Genomic DNA, 14,846 nt, shown 5'->3' with positions numbered 1-14,846 from the left:
TCTCTTCATATTAAATATTCCCTCAGATAGTTTTCTTCTTCCTGTATGGTTTCTTCCACTGCTAGGCAAAGTCTAATGCAATTTTCCTGCCCTGCAATGTCTTTCAATCTTGATGCCATTACTCATCTGCAATCAGAAACAAGTGCAGATACTAATCTTTCAGGGAAGAAACAATATTTCATACAGAGGAGTTTACAGACCCTTGGATTTAGGTCCTAATTCTGTCACAAACTAGCTTTGAATCCTTGCAAAAATGGTTATATTATCTCAACCTCTATTTACTTAATGAGAGTGATTATAGTCTTTCTATATTCCAAAGTTCAAATGTGGATTGAATGGTATAGTTATGGAAAATTATTTCCACAGTGCTTTGTACAAAATTTCCACCCCCAAATATTTGCTATTATTTTTATATCTCATCTACAACAACCAAAAACATTTCTAACATGTTTACTCTGTAGCCAACTTTTCTGGCTCACATTTCTTCACAATCTTAAACAAGGGACATGTTCAATATCAAATTCACACTCAGAGAAAATTCTGGAATTTTAATAATTAAACCACAGGAGTTTGTTCACCAACACTTTGTCCTCAACATTTTCCCATCTCATTCCCTATACACATGTAGTGCTAGAATAAAGGATGGAGTAACCAGGTTTTAATGTATGTGCAAACAAAATGGTTTTAATGAGACTTTTGCTTCCTTCTGCATTTCCCCTAAGGACCCATCAACAATGGAGATTCCTGAGATATGGACCCATCTACACGCTCATAGCTGAAACAGTTCACCTCTGTTAAAAGAGCTTCAAGAGAACGCAGGTACAGAAACAGCAGATGACTGGCACGTAGAAGCATATAAACAATGAAAGTCATCCTCTTTAGTCACCCCCAAAAGTGAGCAGAAGTGCGCACTCTGTATATTCCATCCCTGTCTCCCCCATCTCTTATGATGCTCATTTCTGTTATTTATTAACTCATGTATGGATTTTCTTACTTTTCTGTGGTACGGGCCACCAGATGCCGCAGTCTCTGGCTGGGCACAAATCACGAGTCTCCACACAGCTTGTAGATTCAAACAGCAATTCTTTATTCCCGAACTCACACCGGCCGTCTACAAACACGCTCTGGTGGAATCCACGTTCTCTGCCCAAATCCACTCTCTCCCAAATCCTCTCTCTGTCCAAATCCACCCACATGGGCTTCTGTCTCCCAAAATATACTGTCTGACCCTAAGCACTCAAGAGGAACTCAGCAGCAGGATACGCCCTATTCTAAAGGGGGAACTCCCTAATCTCCAATTATGCTAAACTGCCCTATTCTAAAGGGGGAACACCCTAATATCCTATTATGCTAAACCACCCTATTCTAAAGGGGGAACACCCTAAACACGGATCCTGCCCTGGTCCTTGAGCAAGGTCACCTTACAGAAGTCCTTCCACTAGACAGCATGGGAGTAAGCTGGCAAGGAATTTGTCATACCTACTTGGCTGATGGCTCCCAGCACTTTTCATTTATCTCTAAGCTCTCATCATTCATTGCAACTCTACTGGGAAATTCATGCTGGATGGCTTTCAGCTTTCTGCTAGCCAGAACAATCAGATTTAAGGGAACATTTGTGCCAGGCTCCATGTCCGCCAATATTCTTTGTATGTAGGTAATCAGCAGATATGGCACTGCCGTTCTGATCACAACAATTTCAATTCAAGTTGCTGTGAACTGTCAGGCTAATAAAACAAAGATGCTTTGCTCCCAGCCTCAGGATGCAGAACACCTTTACATAATACAGTCACACCACTGCTCAAAGTGATGATAATCAGAGGCAGCAGTTTCCCTACGGAGAGTCAACTGCAAGAGAGACACAAAGGGGAACTGCAGGATTAACAAAGGAATGTTTGCCATGTCCAGAGGTCACCCTGCTTCCTATTCTAATTCCATACCCATGCCAACATTTGAATTCAGAAAACAATCCATAAAAACAATCGCAAATAACAAGACATTGCAAAGTCATTCCTGCTCAGATCTGTCATCTTTCCCATTATCAAGGGACCAATTAAAATGGTCTTTACTTCTGGCAGAAAACAAAATTTATCAGGAAACTCTATTTTGAATGGACTTGATAAAAGAGGAGAGAATAATCAGGAAGCTACCTGAAAAATCAGAAAATGTACTCCAGAGACCAAACACAAAACTAGACCCAAGAAAGCACCCTGGGCGATTAGGCTGGGCCAGCTGGTGTGACATCATAACAGCTGGACACCTGAAGACACTTCCATTGTAAATGCTGGATCCAAGGAAGAGAATATGTGGCATTTCAACAAGACACACTTCAAATTTAAATGTCCACAGGGAATTTACATAGGAGGAAAGCAATGTGTCAATTTATACTTGCTTATAAGAAGTCAACTAGTTTGTGTCAAAAAAAGGACATATGTTCATAATGCTAATTGCAATATGAGAAGAAGTAGAAATCCAAAATAATGGAAATGTATTGAACATTTAAACAATGAGAGCATATTTGAAGACTACAAGAATACAAGATTATATTGATGTTTAGACTCTTTGGAACATATTAATTATGTCATCTACATACTGTATTCCAGGTATTGCACTCAACACATACAAGGATTAACTCATTTCATTCTCAGAGAGATTCCATCCTGGAGGTCCTGTGTTTATCTCCATATTTTAAACAAGGACACTGTGGCTGAGAGAGTACAGATTTGGCTCAAAACTACAAACAAATGGTATAGCAAGGGTTTTCACCCAGGAAACCTGAATCTAAAATCTATCCTCTAAATTAAATTTCATCTGAAGGGAATTTGAAACTAAATCACCAGAATATCTAAATGTTTTACAAAATAGATGTTCGATTTGAGGCTGAGATGTAAGCTACTATATTTACCTGAAACATGGGCAGGAGAAAAAGTGGAAAAGTTTGCAGTACATTTTTTCTAAATACATAATCACAAATCATGTCCCTTGCTAGTCTGTCATAATTGCATCATAAATACTTGGGCAATAAATTGGGCAGTCCATTTATTAACCAGACTTTATACATACAGAGAATTCTAGTTCCTAGAAGACATCTCTACAAGTTCCTGAAGGGGAAGGAAAACAGAAAACACTAAGAGGAATTACAATGATGGGCTTGAGTTTTGTAAGTGAAATTGGTTTCTTTCATCCTGGATATAACTCCCTTGCTTCTTATTATACAAACAATTGAAAGTCTGAATTTACCTTCCACCAAATGATTGTGACATTAGGATACTACATATTTAAATCCATTTTAGATTTTTTTTCTCAGATAGAATATAGACATGATAATATTTTCCAAATCCTGCATGTTTTAAAATGACACATTATAACCCACGATAAATTCTTCTTAGTGCATGATATGACTGGCAAATGGCTAAAATACAACCCCCAATACTAGCTTTCTTTCTACCTAACTGTGCCTTAAAAGGCAATTAAAGCATTGGCATTTGTCTCAAAAACTGGTTGATCCAAAGTGTATGAATTTATTTTGAATTTGTATTATTTTGAGGAATGAAGACCCTTAGTTCCCTTGGGGAATCCAGAAAGCTCTGGTTTTGTTGTGGTTTGTTAAATTACTTTTCCCATATTTTGGAGGAAAAAACCCTCTTAATCTTATCTCACATTCAGGAAGAGGAAGATCATTAGCTAGGGGAAGTCACTGAGTTTAAAAGTGTGCTCTGATGTAATGCCAAGATGTCCCTGTCCCTTTCACTCTTCAGAGAGAGATAAAGGAGTTCTACCCACTGGTTCTTCTTGCAGCATCCTGTCAGCCTTGTCAAACTATTTTCAAATGGCCATGTGTGGAACACACTTATGCAAACATTTTCATTGTCTATCTACCCAGACACTCTCCAAGTCCTCTCTGGGCCTTCACATCTTGCAGACTTGGTCCAAAGAGAATGCCTCCCAGAGAGTTCTTTGGATTGCAAATTAACTAACAAAAACATCCCATAAATCCCTTCAACTCCCAAGTGCAATGAGACTGCACATGGAAACAGTAATAAAATGATCCAATGGCTGGCGCTGGCTCTTCCTTGGCCAGTCCATTCACTGCTATGGCTCAGCGACCACATGTACCTGGTGACATACATCATAGAGGTCAATCATGACGTTACCCTCAGGACCTCTGCTGCTCTGGACATTCTCCAAGGCCAATGTGAAGTAGACACCGCGGGTGTCTGAGATGTAGAGGTTGTAGGTATCATTCTGGTTCCATTCTTGGACTGCTGCAAACACTTGGTTCTCGTCTCTGCTAATGACATGCATATCCTGCAGGAAGATACAGGAAGTGAAGAGGGAAGAAGAGTTTTATGCGTTAACTGGCGTGCATCTAATAAGCTTGGGATCTACTGAAGTATATCAGAATCAGCATTTTGATGAAAGACAGAAAGCATCCATTTGCATATATAAAAATAATAATTAGATAAGGGTTAATCATATATTTTCTTTGTCATGTGGGAGGTCAGGCAGTAAGGTCATGAGAAAATATGAGAGATGCTTAGTGGCTCAGTTATCATTTAATGTCCTCATAAGATAATTTGAAGAATACTGACTTAAATATATATGACTATGGAGAATCAATCATTCTGATATATTTGTCAAGTTTAAACAAGGTAAAGCTTATGTGAGTCAAATATGAGGAAAGTCTGCAGGAACAGAGAGAAAACAGAAAACACTTCATCTCTTACCAAGGTCCAAGGACTCAGAAAATGGATGCAATCTGCAAGCTTGTTAGATACACAGAACTTCAGGGCCCATTTATGAAATTATGAAATCAAAATATGCATCTTAATAAGATCCTTTAATAATAAGCAGGGGGCAGCTGCATCTGGGTGAAATTCCAAACCCTTTCCCCTTGTTCAGAACTCTAGAGAAGTGGATTCCAACACAGACAAGAGCTTGCCATCCCCAACCAAGGGTCCCTGTCTCTTTTAGGGATACCTGTTCACACACTCTCAGCTGCCTTTTATTTTTCCCAAATCAGTAGATACAATACAACTTCCAAAAATTAAAAATAAAAACAAGGGGAAAAAAAAGTTCCCAAATACGAAGCTATACATATCACAAGGGTAGAAGAAAAATGTGGAAAGATTCTTGGCCTTTATTTCTCTCTCAAATCTTCAGAAATGGACCTGGCTCTGTCCTCAGATACTTCAGGAGATCTGGCTATCATTCCTTAGTAACAATCCTAGTGCTGGAAAGTTCTCCTTCACCTCTATACTAAAATTTTCATTGTTGCTTGAGTTATTTTTTTTTTTTCCTGCAAAGCTGGGTCCCTGGGCCTCAGGCATGCTAGGCAAGTGCTGTGCCACTGAGCTATCACCCCAGCCCTTGTAACTGGAATTCAAATCTTGGCTCTTTAATTCAGCCATGCAGGTGGAACTCTGTGCTCAGAATTTTCACCTGCAAAATAGAGATAAAAAAATAGCAGGCGCCCCCACTGCATTGTGAAGATAAAAGTAGTCATTAAGTGTTAATACATTTATAATAGTGCCCAGTACTTAGCATATGCTTTATAAATGGTAGCTATTTTCAGTTAAGGGACCACTTTTATCCCCCTTGTTGATCAGGCAAGGTGAGTTGGCTTTTCTATTTTGTCTTCACTAATGCACTCAACTAAAGGTGGTTCATCCAAATGTTTTTTTCCTAATGAAATTAGCTGTGCAAATGAGCCCCAGGCTTGCCCTTCCTTTGTCCACTGAGGGAGAAACCCTCTATAGCTCCCCATTCACTATAAGGCTAAGACCAGAGTCCTTACCCTGGCATTTAAAATTGTCAAAAAAAACTACTCCCAGTTCATGTTTCCTTCCTTCAACAGTATAATATAATCCCCGAATTCAAATTACTCTATTTCAAGAGTAAACTGGTCCTAGTATATCTATATGTCTGTGCCTTTGGAGTGAATATTTGCACAGGAGAATTTTTGTGAGCCTTTCTATAGACATTAAATAATCTTTGATTGGGGAACAAAAGCAGATAATCTATAGAATCCCACCTTGCAGAGATGCTTATTTTGTAGATTTGAAACTGAAGCACAGATGCATCAAGTTCCAGGTCACTTAAGAGAATCTGTCACATAATGATAGTAGATTAAAATTTTCATCTCTAGACATGGTTTGAGAACATATCTCTTTCTCCTCATACACTCTAATTACATTGAACAGCCTTTTTAAAAACTATGTTGGTCTTAAATGTTTCCATTAAAAAGCCAAACATATTTAAATGTCACCTTTCTTTTTCCATCTTGCCTAAATCTTCCTTGTCTTCAGGAAAATGTGTTCTTTCTTTTTCACCGAGTCACATGATTTTAGACTAACACAGGATCTTATACCTTTTCTATTAAAGCATTTTAAATAACTGATCTGTAGGAAAACAGCATTGTTGGTTTTTTAATAAGATGTAAAAAGAAAAGTAGGGGCTCTTTGGTAAAATTTTGAATTAATGCTGAATTAAAGATCTTTCTTGCTGAGAGTACACTTAAGGTTCTTCAGCCTACCAGTGAGCTCCTGTTAGTCTCTAGGGAAGGAACATATAATGGAGTCTATTCCTTTAAATTTATATTATCATAGGACCAAATTTTTGCAGAACATCACTGAGAATATTTTATTCTGAGTAACACATTTGAGAAAATAATTTTTTAAATCTAAGCGCCTTATTTAACAAAGAAAAAAGAAGAAGAAAAGAAAAATTGACAAATCAGCCACCCAAGGTTTCAAAGCAAGTTAGTGACAGATCCAGGTTCCCATCTGGGTCTTCTGTTGCAAATCAAACAGCCTCCGTGCCCCCCTACTCCCTGGTACACATCGATCTTCCACCATGGAGACAACCAGATCCATACTAATAATAATATTACCTTGCTTTTATAGAGTATCTGTCCTCCAAAATGCTCCAAGCACTTTCATATGTATTGCCTCATTTATCTCACTTGAGTAGCTCAGAATGAGCCCCCAGTAAGTCAAGCGAAGGAAGATTGTCACTATGTCTCTCTGATCTAGAGGACCACGTGCTCTTAATGGTAATGGCAACATTAAAATTTATGCAGCTCGCTCCCTGGTTATTCTATATATATCTATATATATTTTTATAAACACGGTTCTGGGTAACTCTGGTTTTAAAGAGTTGACAAATGGCAACAGGTGATTAAAGAAGATTTGAGCATGAAAGTGCTGGTTTGTCTCAATTCCTTTGGTCAGCAACGAGCTTCCTTCCTTTAAAGTCCCATCAGCCTTGGATTGGATGAAGGCCAGGAAATAAATGGGCCTTTGGCACAGATCACTTCTTTTTGAAGGTCTAATGGGATTGTTATGGAGCATCTCATTACTTTATACAATAAAACACACCTGGACCCAGTAATCCATTCATTTGTACATCAGCTCCCATTTTCTGTGGGGACAGGATAAATTAAGACACTGCATTTTATCCTTAGTGCTCAAAGGAGCCTGAGCCATGAACACACTCATTCAGAAGAGCAAAGGGAGCGGATAGATGGCCAATTTGGATTCAGAGTAGAGCTTTTCCTTCCAGATTGGCTGCATGCTACTGGAGGCCACTGTCAGCAGTGATCTGCATGATGGCTGTGACCAAGCAATGCAAAATGTCTTTCTTCCAAATCTCCCAGCTATGGGTCCACAAAAGCTTCTTTGATTTTAAACTACCATGTTGGGGATTCCTGAAGTCAAATAGGCTTTTATTCTCCATGCTCCTGGAGATATATCAGATTTGAGGGAAGGACAGTGATGCTGTGTTTTAACAACAGAAGTTATTAATTTACATTTAAAGAAATAAAATATGTATAAAAGACACTAGTTTGGGTGTCCAAAGACTTTAGTTCTAACCTCAAGTCTGTGGCAAATAGCATTTGGTTTTGGCTCAGACTTAGTTTGCTCAAAGAGTACATTCACCCCAGGATTAGCCCAAGTGAGTACCTCAAAGCAGCAGTTTCTTGATCTGGTCTCAATTCCACAAGCTGCTTGGATCAGAGCAGCTCTCTGCATTGAGTGTAATTCTTATTTTCAAAGGTATAAATCTTGCAAGTCAACTTTTTCATTTTTTTGGGGGGGGTGGTTAGAGAAATCACAATTTATTTCAGCACTAGGAGGGAAACTGTTGTTTTATCTACTGAGGTATTATGTTCATCTCTTTCAAGAACCTTCCTAATAGATTATCGAGTGTAATTTAACAACACTCTGTCTTCCTGTTACAAACAAATTTCATCCAATTTTCTTTCAAGGCCAAACTTCAATGTTGTAAGTTCTTACCTTATTAAAGAAAAAAAAAGTTAAGTCAAATCAAGAGAAGAAGTGCTTAAATGTGTATTCCAACACAGACACATGGGTCTGGGCAATTACAACAGTCATTGATCTCTTAGAAGCTGAAAATAATAATAGCTACTCTCATGAAGATAGATCCTTGGAGTTAATAGTGCAACTCAATGTGTCTTATCACCTCTAATGGCTGGGTCTTTCATTCCCTTGTTCAATGTTAGGATAAGGGGTAGAGTGGGTGCCCTCTAAGAGATTTTGCCTAGAGAAGTCAGCAACTTGTTATCATTGCTCTCCAGGGAGAGAAGTCCTGCTATGCCCTTGTACTAGGTCTGTCACATAATTTCTTGTCCAGATATCTGTATTGGCTGAAGGTGGCATACTACAAAGTCAGAGGAAGAAAATATAAGAGAAAGAGACTGTGTTGAACACTCAATCAAAAAAAAAAGTTCATTAGGTTTTCTTTTCAACCTCAAAGCTCAAAGTCCACCTATAATTCTATTTAAACCTTCAAAATCCCCTTCTTAAACATTTACACATGTATCTCCCTTGTTCTAAGATTAAGCGCCGGTACATTAACAAATTGGGCACTTAAAATACATTGGTGTTCTCTCAAACAGGCAGCTCTGAATGCCCACATCAGTTTGACCTCCACTAGGTGGCGCTCTGTATCAACGTATTTTTTAGTGTTTCCGGAAAGATTGCCTGGGCTTGCCAGTGGTTGAGGGTCTTTAACTTCCCAATACCACTATGTTCAAAGGAGAATGTTTGGGGAAGTCTAAAAAATTGGCTGTGCTTCAGAACTCTAAAGACTATCTGTTTAGTAAGTCCCATTGAGAAATAATGCTGTCATGTGATTGCAACACCATTCAATAAACAAATAGTAACAATAAAATGGGATAGAAATGAGTCCCACATGTTGAGCTGATATACAATGAATCCAAATAAATTGTTTCTGTCTTTATAGAAAACCAAGGCATACTGTTAAAATCATTACTAATGAAAAGCAAAAGCAAACCATTAATTTATTTGGATGCTCCTAAAGCAAGAATTCCAGAGAGATAATGAAAGAAAGGAAGGGGTTGGTGGTGGTGGGAGGAGGCACCAAGAGAGAAAGGAAGGAGCAATACTGGCAAACAAGAAAGTAAGGCAAGTCCAGCTTGAGAAACAGAGGTGGTGTGATAAGAAAGATTTGACTGTGAGAGGCTGAAAAGGTCTCTGAGAACAGAGTGGAGGCAGGACAGTATGAATCAGAGAAAGTAGTGAAATGGAAAAAGCCAATAAGGGTATATATACCTTGGGCAAAGCGTATTTTGGAAGCTTCATTTGGGCATACGCATTCCTCCAGTAGGACACGAAGTAATGTGGTCTTCCTCCTGACGTCAGCTGTATTATAAAAACAAGGTGGTAAGAGGAGCTACCATAAAGGTCGCAGGTCACAGAAGTGCTCTCTGAATGGAAGGAGTTTGTTGCCCACGCAGCAGAAGGGATGCCCGTGCAGGCAAGTGTAAAGAACTGGCATTTAGTTCAAAAATCAGCCAACACACAGTATGTGTATTAGTCAGCGGCCCAAAGTGAACCCACTGTACAAAAATATGATTCTTTTAATTTGCACTGTAGCTCAGAAGCCAGAAAACATTTTCAGGTTATTTTGTTTTCAAATGATATAAGCCTTAGAGTGTATCAGCTCCAGCCCAGCTCTCCAGCCCTATAACAGGTGCCTGTGCCATACCAGAAGGAAATGGCTCTGGTTGAATAGTGGAAGGGGAGCCTCACGTCTCTGGGCACCAGGGTCCCTTTTGATGAAATCACACTGATGACTGTGGGCACATCCCACAGACAAACACCAGCATGCTAGGCAGAAAGGCAAGCCAAGATCATGGTCCAAATCCATTTTAGATCTCTTTTAGAAAGAAATTGGGAAAATTTGAATCCTGATGGGTGGGAGAGCGAGAAAGAAGGGTAATATTCTTCCTGTAGGCACAGGCACCGGGCTGGACACGGTCTCTGCCAGCATCTCTCTTCTTGGTTGCTGTTCTTAATCTATGTAAATACCTGGACATGAAATGTCAGTGATAGTTTGTATATTTAGAATGTCAACAAATACTTGGGGTAACGTTCATCAGACACTCAGGAGTGTGACAGGAAAGTTATCATCTGCTTGGACATTATGCACAGATTGCCTTTTAGTCCTCTTCTTAATCAAAATTTCTTGTCCATATGTATATGTGCAGATACACAGTATACATCAGCTATTTAGAAATCATACCTTTGTCATTATTAACAGAAAGCAATAACTGAATATTTAAATGCATTGTTCATACAGAACTAACATTTTCCTTAATTGCTCAAGAGAAGCAAAACACACTAACTCCCAGTGTCTTCTATCCACTAAGGAAACTGTTTCCCTCTTTTCACTTTCTTAGGAAGTGGAAAGCCTGGCTGAGCACATCTCATGCAAGGTCTCTTTATCCTAACTGCATTCAGTCCTGACAATAACAGTTGATTACTCTTACTCTGGCCTCTGCTGCCCACCACCTTCAGGCAGCACATTTTCCCTTCCCACCTTTCTCCCTACTCTTAAGTTGGTTCCAGGAAGGAGATGACTAGCTTGGTATTTCTCTGATAGAAGAGCCTGGAATATTTGCACAGTCATATGCAATGACTGGGAGCTGCTCTACAAATCAGATGAAGGGACAAATGGAACTGTGTGTCATTCTGGAGGCCACCTTCCTGCTTCAAGGTAGTGCCTGTGTGACCCGCTGATGTGGTTCTCTAGACATTGCCTGAGGATCAGCATGTACAGAAGCTTCCCACTCCATATGTTCCTTCCTTCTTTTTTTCCTCCCTCCCTTCCTTCCATTTTTACTCATAAGCCATGTGAGCAGGTGGAAACGCTGTGACATAGAGAGAAATAAGAGTGAGAAATGCCTTTGGGACAATCAGTACAAGTGGATCTTTCTTACCTGAACAAACACATAATCATCCTGGACAATCAAAGAGTCTGGGTCAATGTAGCCTGGGAAAGGTTTATTTCTGTTGGTTTTTGTGCAGTTCTGCATTCGGCAAGTAAGGTATTGTGAATCTGAAAAAAAAAGGGGGTGTGTGGAGGTATACATGTAGCATTTTAGAATCAGGGTAGATGGTGTGTATTTCCCTTGCCATCTCCATGTCTTTAAACAAACCTCCAATCTTCACATTGGTAATTGCTGTCATTTTTGTTACAATTATTATCATTATTCTTCGACTCCCTTGCAATTACCCACAGCACCCTCTCCCTGTCGTCTCACCAACTCTTGCCATATCAGAATACCAAATATCTGTTCTTTAATTTTTTCCCCCAAACCCAGTGAAAATATTTTCCCAAACTGACATTTAATAGTGCTTGTGATTTCGTAGTTACATTCTTCTCTTTAGCAGGCTTCCCCTCCATACTCTCATCTTTGACAGAATTAGGGAAACATATTAAGTCATTAACCATCTCCAGTGGAAGTGCTGTTGTTACAAATAATGATTCTTTAATAATATAAACATGTTTCTTCTAAGAATTAGAAATCAAACAGAATAGAGGGATTCCCACGAGTCAAAAACTTTGTTCTTACTTTTATAGATGAGTAAACTGAGCCCTGGATCTCACTAGAAATTACACCTGCTGTTAAGCACAGTCTCCATATTGATAAATCACTCTTACATCAATTCCATCTCCATTGCTGGAAGGAGGTGGTATCGAGGAAGCTATTTTTGTTTCTCAGTGCTCACTATTCTGACCCCTATGTAATCGGATAGTTTCGGCTCTTACTTAAAATGGCTGTTGCCTCATTGCACCTAGAATAAATTCAAAATCTGCACTGCCCACCACTCCAACTTCCTTCTTCCTCCCCCACTGATCTCTTTGTTTCTTGCTGTGAGTCTTATAATTCAGCCTACTTTATGTTCAGGAACTTGGTCAAATTTTCCACCACATCAGAGGCATTTTATTTGTCTCTGCCTACAGTGCTTCTCCCCAGGCTGCTACCAAAGAAGGTTCTAGATTTCAGGTCACAATTACTTCCAAGGATCTTCCCTGACTGCTCTGTATTATATGCCATCCTATTAATTCCCTCCATGAAATATCTCACAATAACAAATGTTAATATTTTTTTTCTGTATCCTTTCCCAATTAGAATGTAATCTTCATGGAGACAGGTAACTTTATTTTTCTTTTTTCTTTACCCAAGTCCTAAGTTCCTGGAATATAATAGAAAATAAATGATTCTATGTTGAACAACACCTCTTTATTGGAATATATATTTTTTAATTAAAAATGAATGGGTAAATTTGATTTTAAGAATTATAGACACATGCGGAAATCTGTTCTAAATGAAAATATATGAAGGCCACAACTTATATGCAAAAGGGATGGACAGAAGCACATTGAAGAGGACATGAGTATTAACTAAATAATTTTAAGGAAATCAGCAGGGTTGAGTTTTTCAGGACCACCTTCACATCAGGTATTCCATGCTCAACAAGAAGTGCCACTAGGGGGCAGCATTCACATTGGCCCCCATCTGACCAAAGAAGATATAATTGCTGATAAGCTCACAGACGCCTGAAGAAATATGGCTTTCCTCATCATCTTCCTCACCCTTCTGTCTTCTGTGGGTACGGGGTAGCTCCCAAGTACCCCATCTGCTCCTGGTGAAACCATCTCCTAGGATGAACTAAAGAGAGGACCTCTGCTGATTCTTTCCTGCATTTTCCCAGACCTTCCTGTGGTTCCATTTTAGGCATAACTCAGGATATTTTTCCTTAAAAACAATAACTGGGGCTCATCTCTTCTCCAAATGGACCCCCCTATAACACACAACATCTGTAAAATTTCACACTTCACTAGACCTTTTTGATGCCTTTAAGTTACTTCATTTTCTCAAAAGGTACCTTGAGGTCAGAGATGATGAAAATCTGTGACTTTGAGATCTTAGCTTAGTTCTGCTGTGGCTATTTACTAGCTGCTTAGTTCAAAAGAAATCTCTTCACCTTCCTGAATCTTGCTTCCTTCATCTATTAAATAGGGATGACAATATAAATTATCTAGTAGATTGACTTATAGATAGGATTAATTACAGAATAATGTGCATGTTAAAGGTTTTGAAAATCAAACTTGTTCAAATGCCAATTATATCAATAATGACAATATTCTTGCTTTCTCTTTTGCTATCTGTCACAATGATGAGATCAACCTGGGCACATAACAGATCCTAAACAAAACTGGTTAACCTGAATTTGAATACTGTAACTATATTTCTGTATCAGGTATGGTTAGTGGCCTACTCAAGCTCCATTCTTCTCCATTTGCTGGGGGAAAAAAAACTTATTGGACAGACTCATTCTTCTTCCCTGTGACTCAGAATATCGCATAAGTAGGGAAGAATCCCACTGGGTTTAGGTCCACTCTGAGTTTTCCTAGTCCTCTTGGCATTCCTCGATTTAGAAGAGGGCATTTAAATCTAGCGGGTACCAGGTGACACAGCAGAAGGCCTCCTCTGCCTCTGGGCTACACTGTATCTCAATGTGGTGTTTCAAACTGCTCTATTGTCTTGATTATCTGAAGAAGCCAAGCTTTGCATGAAGCTTAAATGATGAGTGTGAAAGACAGACAGAAAGTACCCTGATGACATCAGCTACTGAGTCTACAGAGTCAAGCGCTGCCCTACTGCTATGATTCTCCTTCCATGAGATACTGAATAAAAACTATGGTCAAAGCTAACTGAATCAAAGGTTCTTGATCAGGAATTTTGGGGCCTCCAGTTACAAGTTCCACTGTAATTTTAGAGCTGATGTATCACTAGGGCTTCCTGATATATATATATATATATATATATATATATATATATATATATATATATATATATATATATATATATCACTTTTTTGTGATAGTATCCAGTAGTTTCTTTCTTAAAAACTCACTATTGTCTTCATAGAGCCCCAAACCAACATAAGATGAAAAACACAAAAATATAGTTATCACATTCATAGCTCATCTATATGAAATTATAAATCTGAGGGACTGAGTAACATTTGTTGAGCAACTCTGTGCCAGACACTCTAAAGGATGTTCATATTTACTTGGTTCATTTAATCATCACAACACTACAGACTATGACATATCAACTGATTTTTCAGATTTGGAGAGCAAAACTTAAAAACTCATTATTTATAGAAATGGCAGTATGGGGTTTTGACTTGGTTGGCCTGACTCCAACTTTGTTTTATTTCTACCACACTATGTGGCATGAAAAATCTCAGCGAGTTTCGGGCCAATTTTTTTGTCAAATATATTTTGGCTTCTATCAGAGTATCAAGGGATATCCCTAAATCCCAAGTGAAAACACCCATAAATTCATATTTTATGAGTTAACTGGCAATAAGCATCAAGATACTTAAAAATCTTATCCTTTGGTCTTAGGTTCATCTCTGCGAATTCTAAGGAAATAATGCTGTATGCAAGGAGGTGGCAACTTGGTTTTTTATCACAGGGAAGTCTTTCTCTCTCTCTCTCTCTCT

At 38.7% G+C, this 14,846-nt stretch overlaps 1 protein-coding gene across 1 annotated transcript in view; it reads right to left on the bottom strand.

Moving 5' to 3' along the window:
• The window catches only part of LOC143389378 (VPS10 domain-containing receptor SorCS1-like), a 93,233-nt gene that overhangs the window by 24,186 nt on the left and 54,201 nt on the right, over positions 1 to 14,846 (bottom strand). Inside the window, 3 exon segments of the mRNA XM_076842488.1 lie at positions 4,126 to 4,305; positions 9,594 to 9,683; positions 11,264 to 11,382. Of these exon segments, the coding sequence (XP_076698603.1) occupies positions 4,126 to 4,305; positions 9,594 to 9,683; positions 11,264 to 11,382 (389 nt within the window).

The sequence above is a fragment of the Callospermophilus lateralis genome, unplaced genomic scaffold (assembly GCF_048772815.1).
Source record: "Callospermophilus lateralis isolate mCalLat2 unplaced genomic scaffold, mCalLat2.hap1 Scaffold_73, whole genome shotgun sequence".
NCBI classification, from domain to species: domain Eukaryota; kingdom Metazoa; phylum Chordata; class Mammalia; order Rodentia; family Sciuridae; genus Callospermophilus; species Callospermophilus lateralis.
This window is presented reverse-complemented; position numbering and strand designations above follow the sequence as displayed.